This window comes from Aedes aegypti, chromosome 3 (genome assembly GCF_002204515.2).
Source record: "Aedes aegypti strain LVP_AGWG chromosome 3, AaegL5.0 Primary Assembly, whole genome shotgun sequence".
Taxonomy (NCBI): Eukaryota; Metazoa; Arthropoda; class Insecta; order Diptera; family Culicidae; genus Aedes; species Aedes aegypti.
In genome coordinates, this window is record NC_035109.1 from 44,614,940 (window position 1) to 44,631,678 (window position 16,739).

At 38.3% G+C, this 16,739-nt stretch overlaps 1 protein-coding gene and 1 pseudogene across 1 annotated transcript; one reads left to right on the forward strand and one right to left on the reverse strand.

The window, feature by feature from the left end:
- The first annotated feature begins 384 nt into the window (after positions 1 to 384).
- Positions 385 to 1,764, forward strand: LOC5575227 (rho guanine nucleotide exchange factor 16). Its single transcript, XM_021854076.1, is given in 2 exon segments — positions 385 to 1,046; positions 1,048 to 1,764. Coding segments are annotated over 2 exon segments (699 nt in total). The 5' UTR covers positions 385 to 708; the 3' UTR covers positions 1,409 to 1,764.
- Positions 1,765 to 7,142: 5,378 nt separating this feature from the next.
- LOC110677689 lies at positions 7,143 to 9,076 on the reverse strand (annotated as a pseudogene).
- Between the last annotated feature and the right edge of the window lie 7,663 nt (positions 9,077 to 16,739).

Consider the following 16,739-nt stretch of genomic DNA (forward strand, 5'->3'; position numbering starts at 1 on the left):
AAATGTTTGTATGGCGAAATGCATCTAAAGAATTATTTCTCTAAATTAGGAACTATTTTCGAAAAAAATATTTAGTACCAGTTGTACGTAATGATGATGACCATCACGCATACCAAATATGTTTGATTAATGCTTTCATCTACGAGAAATTTGCAGTTAGATGCCTTTACCCATACATAATAATACGAAAAAAATTCTGCTGATCAACTGTGGCAAGATCAAAGCAGGTAATCCATTGGAAGTTAGATGCCTTCCCCATATAAACAAAATAAAACGAATTAATTTCTGCTGATCAACTGTGAACATCAGCAAAGCCGGTAATGGATCATTAAAATAACCAAAACGGTCGCTATGGAAAGCATAGATAGCGTCACCGTAGCCTTGTGTGTTTGACAGAACAGCAATGCTGTCACAATGATAAATCCCATATACAGTGGTGCCAACAATCAATATGAAACTCTCGATTTTTTCGGGCGAACGGTTTGTAGAATGTGAACGACCCACGGTACCCACGCTCATTTGACGTTTTCCATAGTTACATAATTTTTGTTTGTCCCTTTTTATTCGATCGGTGTTGTTTTTGTTGTTTGCATCAACAGTGTTGTTGTTGCAAATTTTGCATTCGCAGCGATTTTATCACCAACTCGGTCACCGAAGTTCCCCAGTAAATATCTTCAACAAATCCTTCCGGCCTTCCGGGACGTCAAGATGCTAACATCCTCCGAGCGCAAGACGCTCTTCTCCAACATCAAGGCGAACAAAATCGAGTTTACCAAAACGCTACTGGAATTGGAATCGGACCCGATTTGCTATGGTCTCAGTCTGTCATCCTTCCTGATGCTTCCGATGCAGCGGGTAACACGGATGCGCCTCCTGCTGGATGCTGTCCTTCAACAACTCAAATCGGTCGACGACGAGTTCATCAGCTGGAAAAAGACCTTCGTACTGATCAACCAGATCCTGAAACAGTGCAACGATGTGGCCCATCGTAGCGAACAGATGTACGAGATGGAGATAATTTCGCGGCAGATTGTATTCCCGTCGCGGAATTGGTCCACCAGGCAGCATGATGCGTAAGCTGGAGAAGAAGGGCGAACTGGTGCACTTGCTGTGGCGCGGCGCCGACGCCAAACTCACCTTCGGCAAGAAGTTCAGCAAGAGCAGCATCCACGCGTTTCTGTTCACCGGTTTGATCGTGCTGACCAAGAAGAAGGGCGACGAAATCTACCTAATCACGGACTATTGTCCACGTGCTCTGCTGGTGGTCAAGTCCGGAGATATGCTTCCGATTAAGGAGATGCAAGCCATCGGAAAGCACCTGATCATAATGACGCTGCTGGAGGACCACGAGGGAAAAACTATCGAAATGATCATCAGCTGTCCGTTGACGAGCGTTGGCTCAAGATGACGGAATCCTTATCCTCGGAAAATCCCGACGAGAAGATCTACGAGCAGTGGGACTGCCCCCAGGTGGTGGCCATCCATCCCTATCAGCCACTGCAACCGGACGCACTGGATCTGGACATCACGGAAGTGGTCAACGTGCACAGTAAAATGGCGGAAGGCTGGTACGAAGGCGAGCGGATCCGGGACAGGGCCGTCGGGTGGTTCCCCAGCAACTACACCAAGGAGGCACATGTCCGTGCCAAGCACATCAAGCAGCGCCACGTGCTCCTTTCGCACACGTCCAAATAGGGTAGGTGTACCAGTTATGGCCATAGTGGTTCCCTATTTCGCCTTACGTGATTACTTGAATGTCTTCACGTTTCGAAATGGCTTGTTTGTTGTAGTAGTAAGCTTTAAGATATATCTTGATATTAACATTCAAAAAGATTTAATTTGTAAAAGTTAACAAAATTTCACATATGGCCAAATAGGGAACCATAACTGGTACAATTTCCCTTTATCGACACGATGACGCGAACGCTGCAGTACAGCAAAAAGTGATCCAGCAGCACACAGAAATGTCGAGTCACCGAAAGCACCGCAACTTAACTGCAATTATTAGTTTTTACTTGTAACACAGTGTTGAAATCGCAGAGATCTTAGTTAGACCGTAAATCCCTAGTTACTGTTCTATAGCTTGTTAATCGTGTACTGTTTTCCCTTATGTGTCTAATCCTTAAAACTGATTCCGATCTAAAGTTGTTGAATGCTATGTTTGTGTGGGCGTTTTGTCTTTAAATTATTTGCATTAGAATGCCAACCTTCTCCTCCTGTAAACGACACTCACAATCACAAGGGCCGTTCTCGACCAAGTCATCAACGACTCACCCACGATTTTGGAGGACTTTGGTTAAAACATTCCCAGCATGCTATACGATTCCCAATAGAGAACAGTTATGTGAATATGGACAATTTAGTGCAAATCTCAGAGAAACCATCAAAACCTTTGGTTCAGAAAGGGGTATGGGCGCGTTCTGCCAACTCGGTCGAAGCAAATTTCTTGTGTGAGCAAGTTACAACATGGACGTTCTAAAGTGCCAGAATGAAGTGTTGTGCTTGTGGGGAGCACTTGAAGATTGGATGGAAGATCATAACTTCGCGTGCGCGTTGTACTTCTACTTCTATAATAAGTTATATACAATAATCAACCCTTAGCTTAACTATTTAAAATAAAAGTTGCAAATACAATAATCGTTCTGAGCTTACTAACATGTCGTTGCGTTAATTTTATCACAATGATCTTTTATCTACATCCGTCGAACCATTCTGAATGACCGTTGTGAGAATATCACCAAGAACTTCTCACATGCAGTAAAGCTGTGTTGTCCTACATTGAAACATTAAGATTTTTGCTCTTTCGGATTATTTTTTTGTTGTTTATCGTCAATTTTGTTGAGATGTCCTGAATGCCGCACATGGCGTAAAGTGATCATTGCCATGGAGTTTCTCGGAAGCTGCATGGGGATTGTTATCGTGGGAATCCAAAGAGCGAATTTTGTATGATTTCATTGTAGGCCAATACAGCAGTAAAGCATGTAACAATCACTAAAATTTCTTCTCTCCTTATCCTTGTTTTCATATCTAACCCACCATTACAACGAGGAAAAATTCATCTGAGAGGAAAGACATGGCAGCGTATTGGCCGACAGAAAGAGGAACAAGTCATCGGAGAGAAGGGATATCCCTTATCATGGCAGCGTAATGGCCTAGAAAATAATGAGTATAATGTTTATCTAATCATTATTGCTAATTAAGGTAGCAAAATCAGATTAACTAAATATTTACTAATAACAAATTTGTTCCACAGAGTTATTTACAACACACCACACATATTCCCTCCTTTCCCAAATCCTTAGGCAAAACACTTCACTACCGCTATATGTATGACTGATTCCATGTTCTTTCGACCTTGCATCAATCATACGTGTAGAGGAAGTCTAGAGTAAAAGCAAAACTTAAAGAACCTTCTGGTCAAAGATGTTGCGTTGCCTACTTCCCAAACTCCAAATCCCCCGGTGTATTATGGACGGTATGAGTTTTCAAACTTATACTGGAGACTTGGCCCCTGACCCCCTTGTACATCAATAAAATAAAATAAAATAAAAATAAAATCTCAGAGAAACCATCAAAACCAAAAGAAACGAAACAAAAAGCGTTTGATTCCTCATTGAATCTTATCATTTTTTTTAAATATATCTATGACTTTTTTTTTGGAAATTCTTCGTTACATTAAGACATGGGATTGTCTATTAATTACGTGAGGGTATATGGGAGAGGAGGGGTTTGAGATTTGTTACGTAACATACAAATTGCTTTTAATTTTAATACTAAAAATCTTACTATGGGGGAAGGGGATTCTAAAACCCGCCATAAATGTCTTCCATTGATTTCCTTAAAACTTCATCCAAGATTCCAGGTTTATAACATCTTCAAGAATACAACCAATAATTTCTCCAGAAATGCCTCAGGGATTGTCGAAAAGGATTTCTTAAAAACTGCTACCCTCAGTGCATCAGTATCCGCTCATGTTCCAGTAGCCCGCACACACTGAAAAAAGATAAGTTTACACAAATTAAATTTGGAACCGTATAAATCGACAAATCGAATCATACTGTGGACATTTTTTGTGTATTTACTCAAATTACCATACTTTTTAAACTTGTGAGCGGGCTACTGGAACATGAGCGGGTACTGGTACGATGACGGTACCAGAAATTACACCAAAAAAATATTTGAGAAATTTTCCAACTACAGAGCTAGTAGCGGCCAGACAAAATTTCAGTGACTAGTGACTAAAATTATAAAAATAGTGACTTCAAAACTACAAACATTAGTTCGCAAACGGGTATGAAAATACGTTTAATATAGAAATGGATACAAATTTCAAATGTGATCAACTGTAGGGGGAGATCCCTCAGTACCGATCATGGTCCAAACAAGATGGTGTATTAAAAGAAAGAAAAATATTATAGAGAGCAATGTTTGTGCAGAATAACACATTCCTGTAATGGCGCGCCTTGAAAAGTATACATTGATGTTTGAAAATCAATTTAAAAAATATAACACGTCACCTTTAACTTGAATTTATTTAATAATGTTCCGTAAGGTGCAAGAAAAAATGGCTCAAAAGTCTGAACTGAAAAAGCAGTTTTCTCCTTTTAAAACAATTAATTGATGAAAATAAGAACACACAGCCTTTTTATTTGGCAAATAAAAGAGCTGTGTGTTTTTATTTTCCTCGATTTGTCTATTTAAAAAGAGAAAACTGCTTTTCCAGTTTTGAATTTTGCACCATTTTTACTTGGGCCTTAATATGAAACAAATATTTAGATCACGCAAGTATGATCGAATGTATTTTGCACAATGTTTGAACAAAATGTGGACAAATTACAATTTTGGTCTTGCATATACTGTATCCCAGATCCAGACAGCTTGATTTTTACATTATATCGTAGACCTGAAGAAGGTTATCAACCTACATTTTACTACAGTTATTCTCTCTCTTACACGATATTGAAGGGACCATCGAGTTAGGGAGGTATCGAGTGGCAGAACACAAAATCAGTGCAACTGCGTTCCAAGGAACCATCGAGTTAGCCATGAAAACCAACTTTTACTATGGTTCTCTAACTCGATATCGAGATACGGAATATCGAGTAAGGGAGAGTTAACTGTACTTATATTTTTATATTTAATTAAATATTTGATAGAAGGAAAAGCCCCCTTGAGTGATTTTCTTTTGAATTTTTACTATCAACATAATGATAATGTTCAATTTTATGCAATTTATACCGATTGGATGAGATTTGAAACTTGTTAACAGAATATCCAGGAATTCCTCCAAGGATTTTTTTCAGAAATTCTTCCGAAGAGATTTGCCAAGAATTCCTCTAGCAATTTCGTCCAGAAATTCTTCGGGGGTTTTACTCCAGGGAATTTCTCCAGGAATTCCACATAAGATTTCCACGATGAATTCTTACTGGGATTTCTTATGAGATTGCCATCAGAAATTACTCCGTGGATTTTCTCCAGAAATTGATGCGGAGATTTCTTATAGCAATTCCTACAGGATTCCCTCTAGGAATTCCTCCTGGGCTTTGTTTCAGAAACTGCTCCGGAGATTTCACCCAGGAATTCCTCTTGAGGTTTCCACCAAGAATTTCTAGAGATACTTCTCCGGGGTATTCATCCAGGATTTTCTCATGGGATTTCCACCAGAAATTCCTGCAGGGATTTCTTACAGTAATTCTTCCGAGAGTCCCTCCAGGAATTTTCTTCAGTAAATTCTCCGGGAATTTGCTCCAGGAATTTATACGGAGACTTCCTCCAGAAATTCATCCGGTGATTTTTTCCAAAAATTACTCGGGGAATTTTCTCTAAAGTTCCTCCGGAAATTCCTGAATGAATTTCTTCAGAGTCCCTCCAGGAACTCCTTCGGAGTTCCTCTATAAATTTGTTCGAAGTTTCTTCACGAATTTTTCAGAATGTTTTTCGGAAAATCTTTCTGATCCCACCGGAAATTTCTTCAGGGATCCTTCGAGAATTCTACGGTAGTTACTACGGAAATTCTTTCGGAGCTACACCGGGAATTCTTTTGGATTTCCTTCATTAATTCTTACTTATTTCAGAGTTCCTGGAACATTACACGCAAAAAAATTGTGCGGTAAAAACTACCATTTTAGGGGGTTAACTTAAGCGCTCGCACCGGCAATTTTCAGCAGACCAGAAATGCGCTTGATTTTACCATGTCTGTAGTCGAAATCAGATTGTTGTAATTTTGTTCTGTCAAATGTACCAGTAATGCGGTGGGGTGTACCGTAAACATAGTAAATTGGTCTGAATTTCCATGGTAGTTTTAAGAATGGGCGTAGTCAGCTAAAATAGTTATTATTACCACAGAAATTTTTCCCGTGTACCTTTGATTTCCTCCATGAATTTTTTTTGGAGATCCTCCCGAATTTTATTCAGAATTCCTCCGGGATTCTCTTCATGGTTCCATCAGGAATTTCTCCGAAGTTTCTCTTAAAATTATTCTTCCGGCAAATCCTTCAGAGTTCTTGCAGGAATCTTTTTTGAAAGTTCCCAAGAAATTCTTCAGAGTTCGACATTCGGAATTTCTTCGGAGTTTCTCCTGGAATTCTTTGGGAGCCGGGTAGTTCTTCAGATTTCTTCCAGGGATCCTCCTGGTATTTTTGCCGGAATTCCTCAGAATTCTAGTAATACCTAGCAAATTCTCCAGATTTCTACTAGGATATCTTCACGACTTATTTCGAAAAATTCTCTACATTTCCTCCGGGAAAGCCTCCAGAGTTCCTCAGGCATCTAAGATTTTTCTTAAGTTCTTCCAGAAATTCTTCCTGATTTCCTCCGGCAATTAGTCTGTATTTCATCCAGCAATTTCTCGGAACTTCTTCAGGATTTTCACTAGGAATTCTTACAGAGTTCTTCCAGAAATTCCACTGGAGTTCCTCAAACGGTTGTTCTGCTTACTGCAAAGTTCTTCCGGAGTTCCATCGTAAATTCTTCGAATATTTTCTCCTGGAATTTCTCCGGAGTTTCTCAAGCAATAACCCCGGAGTTCTTCCAAAAACGTCTCCGGAGTATTTTTAGAAACGCCTCCGGAGTTCCTCCAATAACTGCTCCAGAGTTCCTGTAGGAATTCCTTTGAAGTTTCTCTAGGATTTTGAATAGAGTTCCTTCAAAACTCCGGAAGATTTCTTAGAATAATCCCTGAAGAATTTTTGAAGCAACTCATGAAGAGACTGTAAATGAATGTTAAAGAAATTTTCTGTAAAATGGCGTAAAAAAAACTGAAAAATTAGGCTCAAACTTCTGAAGGATTTTTTTTGGGAAATTTTTAGCCCACGGCTGATTCATTTCCAAACAAATTCTTGTTGGGGTTTCTGTAATCTGTAATATTTTTTTGCAGATTTTCTTGAAAGAATTAGTAGAAAAAATAAATCTATTAAAACATCAACTAGAGAAATCGCAGAAAGAATATCTAGAAAAAGCATGATCTTTAGGAAAATGTTTACAAGTAATCCCTGTGGAAATTTCTAAAGGTAGTAGCGTTGGAATGTTAAAGAATTTTGATAAGAAACTTTTTGAAAAACAAATGGAATGCAATGGAAAGATACAAAACACAGCGATCTAATATCCAAAACCATCGCTCCCAAGATCGCTCCCTAAAAATATAATTCCAAGCCCAGGGGAAAAGAAAACATTGATTGTTAAAGTAAAAACCTAATTTGAAATTTATACAACCTCTAAACAACACTAAAGAACATAGCGATTATAAATCTGAAATCATCGCTCTCTGGAAAATACAATAACAAGCCTTTTTCAGTATTTCCTGATTCCTGATGGGTCTATTATTTTGTTCATGAGTTCAACTTCAGTTCACCAATTCTTATTTTTTCCGGATTCCTACGGAGAATCATAATGGCTCCTCCGGAGAATCGTAGTGATTCCTCCGGGAAATCTAAATGATTCCTCAACAGAATCAAATTGATTACTTCGGGGAATCGTTACCATTCCCCGGAATTATCAATTTAATTCCCCTGAGGAATCTTTTTATTCTACTCATTAACTTGCTACCTTACTTCTGATTATGGACGTTCATTGTGCCTTTCAGCATATGCTGAATCATTCGATTACAGGCATTCATTTAGCGACACTAAAAAATGAGACTGTAAAGGTGAGCTACATACCTAGTGCTCGTCATACTTACCTCCTATTATCTACTGAGTCTTCTTATCAGTGGCTGATTTCCCAATGGGGCCGTCATCCTTGAAGTGGAGGAAGATGATCGAGAACAGGAACATTCCGACCATCATTGTGTAGGCGCTCATATAGTACGGATACGCATTGGGATGAACCGTTCATATTTGATGTGGGTGAGTGGCCGCACCGAGACCTGCGGTGTCGAGAACAGATGGGCATATCCGATGCGATCGTAATCGACCTTAAACTGATGCACGCCCTACGCATCGGGGATCTTGAATTTGGCCTGGTTGCGTTCGCCACCGATGTGGCTTAGAGTGGTTCGAACAAATGGATAGATCCGGACGAATTCCAGCTGGACATCGTTGGCCTGGAATGGTTGCCACTTGTCATCGGCAGCCAGGGTTTCAATTTCACGACCGGTTCGGTGATTGTGTTAGCTGCTGGTGGTTGAATTTCTTCCTCTTTAAGGTGTTCAACCCGATTTTTTTAAGGTGGTTACCCGATTTGTTGTGCAGTTTTTCATTCTGGGCACGCTGAACCGACGACAGGAATGCTACATCGGAGAAGAAATATAGCGACCCGGAGAAGACGACTCGGGCGTTGTTCCGGGCCTGCAGGGCTCCGATCAAGTTCTCTTTCAAACGGCGTGGGGATACTCTTTGATATGGGCGTCCGGAACATAGCTGTAAGCGGTACTATCCGCAGTCAATAATTGCAATACCAAAGGATTTTCCGTATCGGCCAACAGACCGGTTCCTCGCAACAACAGTGGGCCCACGGATTTCTTCCCGACGACGATTTCCGAGTTGATAAAATTCTCCAGGGAAGCCACCACCAAAGAATGGTTTCCACGGTCCGATATGTCGTAGTTCCCGTAGTTCAGATGATCGATAACAGCGGTGATTTATATAAAAATTATCATCGCGGTTAAATGCGCGAAATAGAAGAGTGCATGGTGACGTCACGAAAAATTCTCCTTCTCTGTCCCTCTTTCATCACGCTCAATTGACTGTCCTGCTCTTTGACACTCACTGCTGGAATTGTTTAGATTTTTTTTATATGGAGTTGACATTCACTGCTGGAATTGTTGACATTTTTTTATATGGAGTTTCGAGGTTAGGTCAAGCGTGCAACGATCTATAGAAAACAAATTTCTTCTTCTTCTACTCCTCTGGGTGGCGAGGCGAAACAAATCGATGACAAACTGTCAAAAAATGAAACGTCAATCTGACAGTTCATTGTGCACGGAAAAAATCCTACACGGAAAATGGTTTTACTGGGTACCCGACTGGTCCCCAAAATTTAAAGGCGTTTCTTCGACAGTTCAAGGTCTTACTTTTTAAGTCTATGGTGGTGCCTTTGTTTTGATGCGGTGAGCACTGTCAAAAACTACATTCAATGATCCATTCACGTATATTGCAATACAGTACCAGATTAACGGCCTAACTGACAAATGTAAACAAACTGAGTTTTATTCACCTAACACTTTACTTGATAAATTACAATCATATAATTCACATCTGTTCCCTAAAAATGACGTTTTTCACGAAATAAGTGAGAAAAACATAAAGGCGCATTTGGTATTCTCTTTCGATACAAACTCTGATATCAATTTCGCCCAACTTCCCCCCTTGCGGTAACCGGGCGCATTTGAGATTGAGTGTGGCAGCAGGGCGCATTTAAAACTGAGTGTGCAGAAGGTCGATAGTGAAGAAGGTTCGTGTGAAAAAGCATAGCAAAACGGCGAAGCTGATGATTGTCAAACCAGAAGGACGAGGTCAAAAGGCGCAATCGCTGCTGTCAAACTGAAGGAGACGAAAAACCGAGGGGCGCAACAATTCTAAATTTTGATGAATGGCGCATGATGGATTTTTATTTATTTTAGCATGTTATTCATAATATGTAAATAAATTAAATGTTTTGCTGCAAAAGTAATATTGTAACGGATCCTACAAAAATGCATCATGCGATTAAATTGATCGGAAACATAATATAGAATTAAAATTACATCCGCTGAACTTCAAATCTATTTTTCTGAGGGTCTGTCTCATTTGCGTTGTTAAAATGAGTCCGAACTTAAATTTGACAGTTCAGAAATTATTTCCCCTCCAATTAATCAATGGACTGTCAAATTTAATGTTTGTCTGGTCCAATTCGCAATCGTATTCGATTCAGGAAATTTCAAAACAAAATATTGTCGCACCGACACCAAACCGGGCAGCGCACAACTCACACTCGCCGCGCTTCGAAATCAAATGATTCAAGCGCGGCGCTGCATTCTAACGATTTTATGTGAACACAGTGCACTAATCACATATTAGTGCGACGCTCAGACAATGAGAATTGAATATTTAAATAACGTGTTTGTCCTTCTTTATACCGGATTCACAACATCATCAAAAAAAAAATCGTTTGAAGGAGAGTTTTTTCGTAATGGTTTACCATAATGTCATTAGTGTGAAAGAAGAGACCGTGAAATAAAGTTTTCTACGTTTGTACTATTGCATAGCCAGCGTGAGCGCAACATTTCTTAGGGCGAATATAGTTAATACCCTGAAGCCTGATTCGCTACTGACAAGTAATTTATCGGCCTATCTTGATGCACGGGAAATTTCTGCAAGGAATCGATCAAGAAGGCGCTTTTTTCTGATCGCAGATTCTGTCAGTTCAAATGGGAGTCGCTGTAGAAAATTTTTGCAAGGAATCGGCGACTTTAGCGATTCCTTTCAGGCTTAAAGAGGAAAACAAACGTCAACGTTTTACGTCTTGAAAATCTATCACTGCACGACACTTGCTGGATACAGTGAAAAGTTTTTCACAAAATATTTTTCAATTTGCGCAACAAAATTATTGATTTTTTTAAATTTTCTAGGGAGTCTTACGTAAGATTTCATGTCCTCCCTCCCTAGAAAGAAATATTTTGAATGTTGATACACCCTCTCCCCCTAAAAGCCTTACGATTTATTCGAATGAATTATTAGTGTGGGATGAAATTCTGATTCTCAACCCAGCCCACTTTTCAGGTCCTGTTTGGGTACTATAACAACTGTGTAAAATTTCATCTCGATCGGTGAAACTATAATTTAGCGCAAGCCGTTAAAAGTTTGTAAGGGATTTACCTGGGAGGGAGAAACCGATACGAAATTTCTGTACGTCATAGTGAGCCGACATTCTGCTGTCACGAACTGTCACAGTGAGCCCGGATCTCAAACAATGGAAAAACTTGGAAAAAGTGCGTAATTGATAAAAACATTTTTTGGCATTTCATCAAATGTGACAAAAATCGATTGTTCAAAAGTAATGTCACGATAGCACCTTTTATTCTGATTGTATATGAAGTACTTAAATATGCATCATTTTACTTTTTCTAATAAAAACGAAAATGAAATGCATAGAAAACTTTGGCCCTTTTCAATGTTTGTCCGAAAAGGTGGAAGGTACACAACAAAAGAAAACTAACGATTTTCATCAAGTCTGCCTTGATTGTCGTTGGCAAGCTGGAGTTTTCTTGCAGTTTGAAAAAAAAAATCATGTCATATTTCGTGTGTAGTATCGGTGCCTCCCTCCCAGGGATTTACTATGGCAAAACTCACTTTTGCAAATAAAAATCGTCAGAGGACGCTCATTGACTTCTATGAAAAAAATTTGAACGCAGACCACGATATGTAATATTATGATGAAGAACATTATCGAAGACCACGAAGCACTTCAACTCTTGACAACAGCAAAGTTTGAAACATCTATTTTTTAAATTTAGTTGTTTTAAACTGATAAATGCATTTGAAATAAACTAATAACATTGTTGTTTCTATCTTTGGTGTTAATAAAATCTAACAATAATTCTGATAGTTTTAAACCAATTTGTCAGTTTATATCAATTAAGTTATGGTTTATTGGTATCATTTATTAGGTTGTTTATTTTTGTTTGGATATCTGAGATTCAAACGAAAGCTTTATCAAACTAAACAAACTGTTACATTTTTCTTGGAAACCTCATGCATAAGATTTTGTACGGTAAGTGATGCACATAACTCTTTTTTATCGAGTGACCCAGCTTTAATAAGGTAAATAATCTTTTTTCAGACAATGAACGATGGATGCGAGCCTCATCAATGGTTTTGTGTAGGGCATTGAATGTCTCTCTGAATTGCCTGATCTTTGTAACCAGCGTTGGCAACCTTCCAGATTTGTCTGGAATATTCCTGATTTTTGAAGCCCCATTTTACAAAAATCTGGAAGATCCAGATTAAATTTGAAACGAATTTGTAAGGTTTTGTAAATAATTTGCAAGGTTTTCAATATACGAGATAAGCAAACCAGACTTTTTCAAACAAATTTTCAAAATCTTCCAGATTTTTGAAAAATTGACTTGGCATCCCTGTTTGTAACTTAACACTTCAGTCGTCGCGCTGTTGTATTTTGTACAATACTGTTGAAAAAACCTCGCTTTTCGTGCCCAACAGTAGCGTAGTGGTTCTGACGGTGGCAAACCGCGCGACGACTGGAAGGTTAAGGCTTGAAACGTAGGTAGTTATAATATAACCAATTAGGTAATTATAATACAACTGTTATAAATCGATACAAAAGCAAACAAAAATTGTCTCCCACACAGGTTCTGATGATTTCCGCTTGCTAAATACTACCCAAAATATGGCGCTTCAAGCTCATGATGCTGATGACAAAGATCGCAGCACATTTTGAACGATCTAGTTCTATTGGACAAAAAATGCACTGTAATTATACAATATTTGAACATGATAATGATAAACATATGATACCTCCCAATGAAACAAAAATAAGAACTGTCAAATGAAATAACCAAATTATTAGTTGTTGCTAACAACATTTTATTGAATTTAATTTGATTATCGCAAAACTATCAACACAGTTTTTTAGTTTGTTTCAACCATGTGACATTGTGAAGCAAACTATTTTTTTGTTTGTGCAATATTCGACGTAGAATTTTGGTTGAAATAAACTAGATTTTGTTTGTTTGGGGTATGCAAAGACCTGGACTTATATGATCAAGATAGAGATTAATAAGTGATTTCGAAACTACGAGTTTTCACTCAAAAGAACCCGCATAATTATGAACCATTTCAGTACAGTTTCCCGAACGGTCCAAAACCATTTGCAACAATATCTGAATGATTTAGGTTACTTTGAGAACAAACAATATACCCACCATTCGGGAAACGTTTTTAACAATTTGAAAAACGGTAAATAGGAAAATCACAATGTGGGGAATAGGCGGTTAAGTTATGTAACCATTTAAAAATGTCGATTTTCTCGAACAATTTTTTTTGTGCACAGTTTGTCGAACTGTCGATATACTATCCATTTTTCTTCCAGTTTACTGTAAAGCAAACTGTTTTGAAATAGTAGACCTATATAAATTTAAACTGAAATAAATACTGTATGTGTAATAAACTTTTTATGGTTTGGTATGGTATTTTTTCTGTATGATATACTGTTCTGTTTGTTTCTTTTTTGAAATAAATCAACGAAGACAATTTTGAAAATGTAAAATTTTGGTGTATTAATGATACCATGTTTTAATATATATAATAAATGAATCAGTCGAATTGGAAAAAACACGTGGGTTTATTCACAAATTTCATAACGCCAAAAATGGTCATTTTTGACACCCACCCACCCCCTCGTAACGCTATTTGTATGACCATTTTCCAAATTTTGTATGAGCTGTAACATCGCCAAGACAACCAAACAACCCCCTTCAGCGTTATGAAATTTGTGAATGAGCCCCGTCATTTGAACTTCGGTCCATATTATTCCCGGGAAGAATTTGTTAGACAACACTTTTGCGAAGATTTTGGTTAATCCGAATGGCAATTGGTGCTGGAATGCTTCCAAATACTTGTTGTCTTCTATCTACGTTACCAAACAGGTCCTACAGGAGAATGGATAATAATTAATAAAAATCAATATCCAGTTACAAAAACTTACCAACTAAACAACATTTTGTGCACGGTAAACGATATTAACGGTTCCAATCCTGTAGGACATTTTTATTAATCAGCGACGGGACGGATTCTGCGTGAAGTTTTCAGCGTGATGAACAGAATATCCGGCTAAAGCTGCTGCTTTTTTAGAAAACTCCAAGGATTTTGTATTGCGTTTACGAAGATGCTTTGATTTTTTAACTTATTTTTGAGATACAGACCTCAATTCTTGAGAAAAAACTTTTATTTTGAACTTTTGTAATCGATTCAAATTTTTTCATTTTTTTTATTACAAAAGCAAAACCAACTTGACACGCTAAAAAAACTCACACTGTGGATATGAAACTTTTACTTCACTTTAAAGATTTTTAATAATTTAAATGCACAAAACCTACAACATATTTTAAATGTTGTTTTTTTTTTTAATTTTTCAGTACAAAAAGGTGGTGCAAAAAATGCCATGATGCATGTTTGTTTTTTTAAACCTGGAAACAGCGTAAATTAATTCAAACAGCCACTCTGTAATTTTTTAAGCGTGCGCTGCAAACTCCACCGTTTGCCAAACTGTAGATGTTTAGTATCATATAGTGAAATGTGCATGTGTTCTAAAACCGTTTTCGAGATGGTGATGACACGTTTCCACCATATCGCACAAGCCTTCATGCTCATATTGTTTAACAATATCACCACTCTGTAAGAAATTATCACAATTCAGTATAGATTACTTAAACATTATTTTATAGTCTGAAACTTTTGATTGCGTATAGTTGAACACAAAAACAACTGTTTGTGATACATTAACCTTTTCAGAAACAAGAGGTTTACTGTTTCTAATGTAAGACAAGTTGTTTTTTCCTATGCGGGAATGCCTAAAAACCGAAAATGGATGTTATAATTGTTTTCAAAAATTTATCCGGATTGGCATCAAAAATTTCTCAAAGAGCCCCGACCAAACATTCGGACTTCTCGACAAAAATGTTTGAGGGCTATTCACCTGAAACTTTCCAGAAAGAGGCAAAAATCCCTACCTTTTAGGCCTTTCAATTTTAGTTGTAAATAGTGACTTTTTAGTTACCAGGTCAAAAGTGGCTCGCTAACAGCCCTGCAACTATTCCTTTTTGCCAACACAGACATTTTCTGATTGACCATCCGGATTGAACAACCTACACAACACACACGGAAGCTTTATATTATGCGTGGCGCGAAAAATTCTCGCGCCGACTATGGGCGCTGCCATAGTAAACGCGTCGAGCGATGCGTGCGCGTGTGCGAGCCCGCAAAGCAGAATATCAACAACAGGAAATCCTTTGATCGCATCGCGTTCGCGGACGCGGACGCGTTACTATGGCCGCACCGTATCTTAAAAAACGCTTGTAGATCGCCGCAGGTACTTCAAATCGTTTTGGTGTCTTCTGCGCGATCATGCCTTGGACAATCAGGAATAATCAAGCAGAAGACACCTAAACGATTTGAAGTACCTGCGACGATCTACACGCATTTTAAGAAGTTTTTAAGATCGCCGTCGCGATAAATAATCGCGCAATGCACAATATTTTGGACGCGGAAAAAGTTAGAAACGGTTTTTCTCCGAAGTTGGATTTCTCTCGGAATCTATGCTAGATAACTAACTTCGGAAGTGGAGCATTCGATTTGCATCCGGATTTGCTCTAATGCGCCTTGCTTCCGAGGTAGGGTATCTTGCATGGATACCGAGATAAATCCGGCAAATTGCATTTTCTAACTTACAATAGTTCCATGGTGTAGCTGGGAGGTCAGACCAAAGACACATCGGCAATCGAAGCGGGACGAAAAATGTGGACGACATCCATAACAAGAAACACGAACTATAGAGAAATAATTCTCGATCTGTCAAAAATAAGTCTCCTCTGGAGCAGACTTATTTTTGACAGATCGAAATCAGAGGGGAAATAATTCCCGAACTGTCAAATTTAAGTTCGGACTCGTTTTAACAACGCAAATGAGACAGAACCTGAGAATGTATTAGGCTTCACATTCGCCCTAATTCTGACTCTTTATAGACCAAACCAGTTGCCTGCGTAGTAGTGCAATGTTGACAAAATTTTCTTTGTTTGCTGTGAGAACTGTCACAACATTGCTTTTGTTTGCTGTGAGAATCCAAATATAAACAGAATTGCTGCAAAACAACCACTTCCTTGTTGGCCTGCCGTTGACCGAAAGCTCAATGACGTCAAACAAATATCGATACGTTTTCATTCTGAGGAAATCGACTTGTGTAAGATTGATTGTGCGTTGGTGTTCGTGGCAGTTTGCTTGGGGACCTCTACACTGAACCAACTAATCCGATTATAATTATCTGTTAATTCATATACCTGCATTCAAATATGCATTTAATTAATTTCATTGGTGTCCAATGGGAATAATATGGAGATCCAATGCAATTTAAACAATGATCATATATTAGCAATTTGAATTTCAAATAAAGATTATTGGATATCGATCATCTATCCGATCATTACAAAATCAGATACATGATATATGATTTTCCAATGTGAAAAAATCTGTTTGTTTACCTGTGTCAAGATGGCGGCTGCTGCACAGAACTTATTAGTCGATCTTGGATTT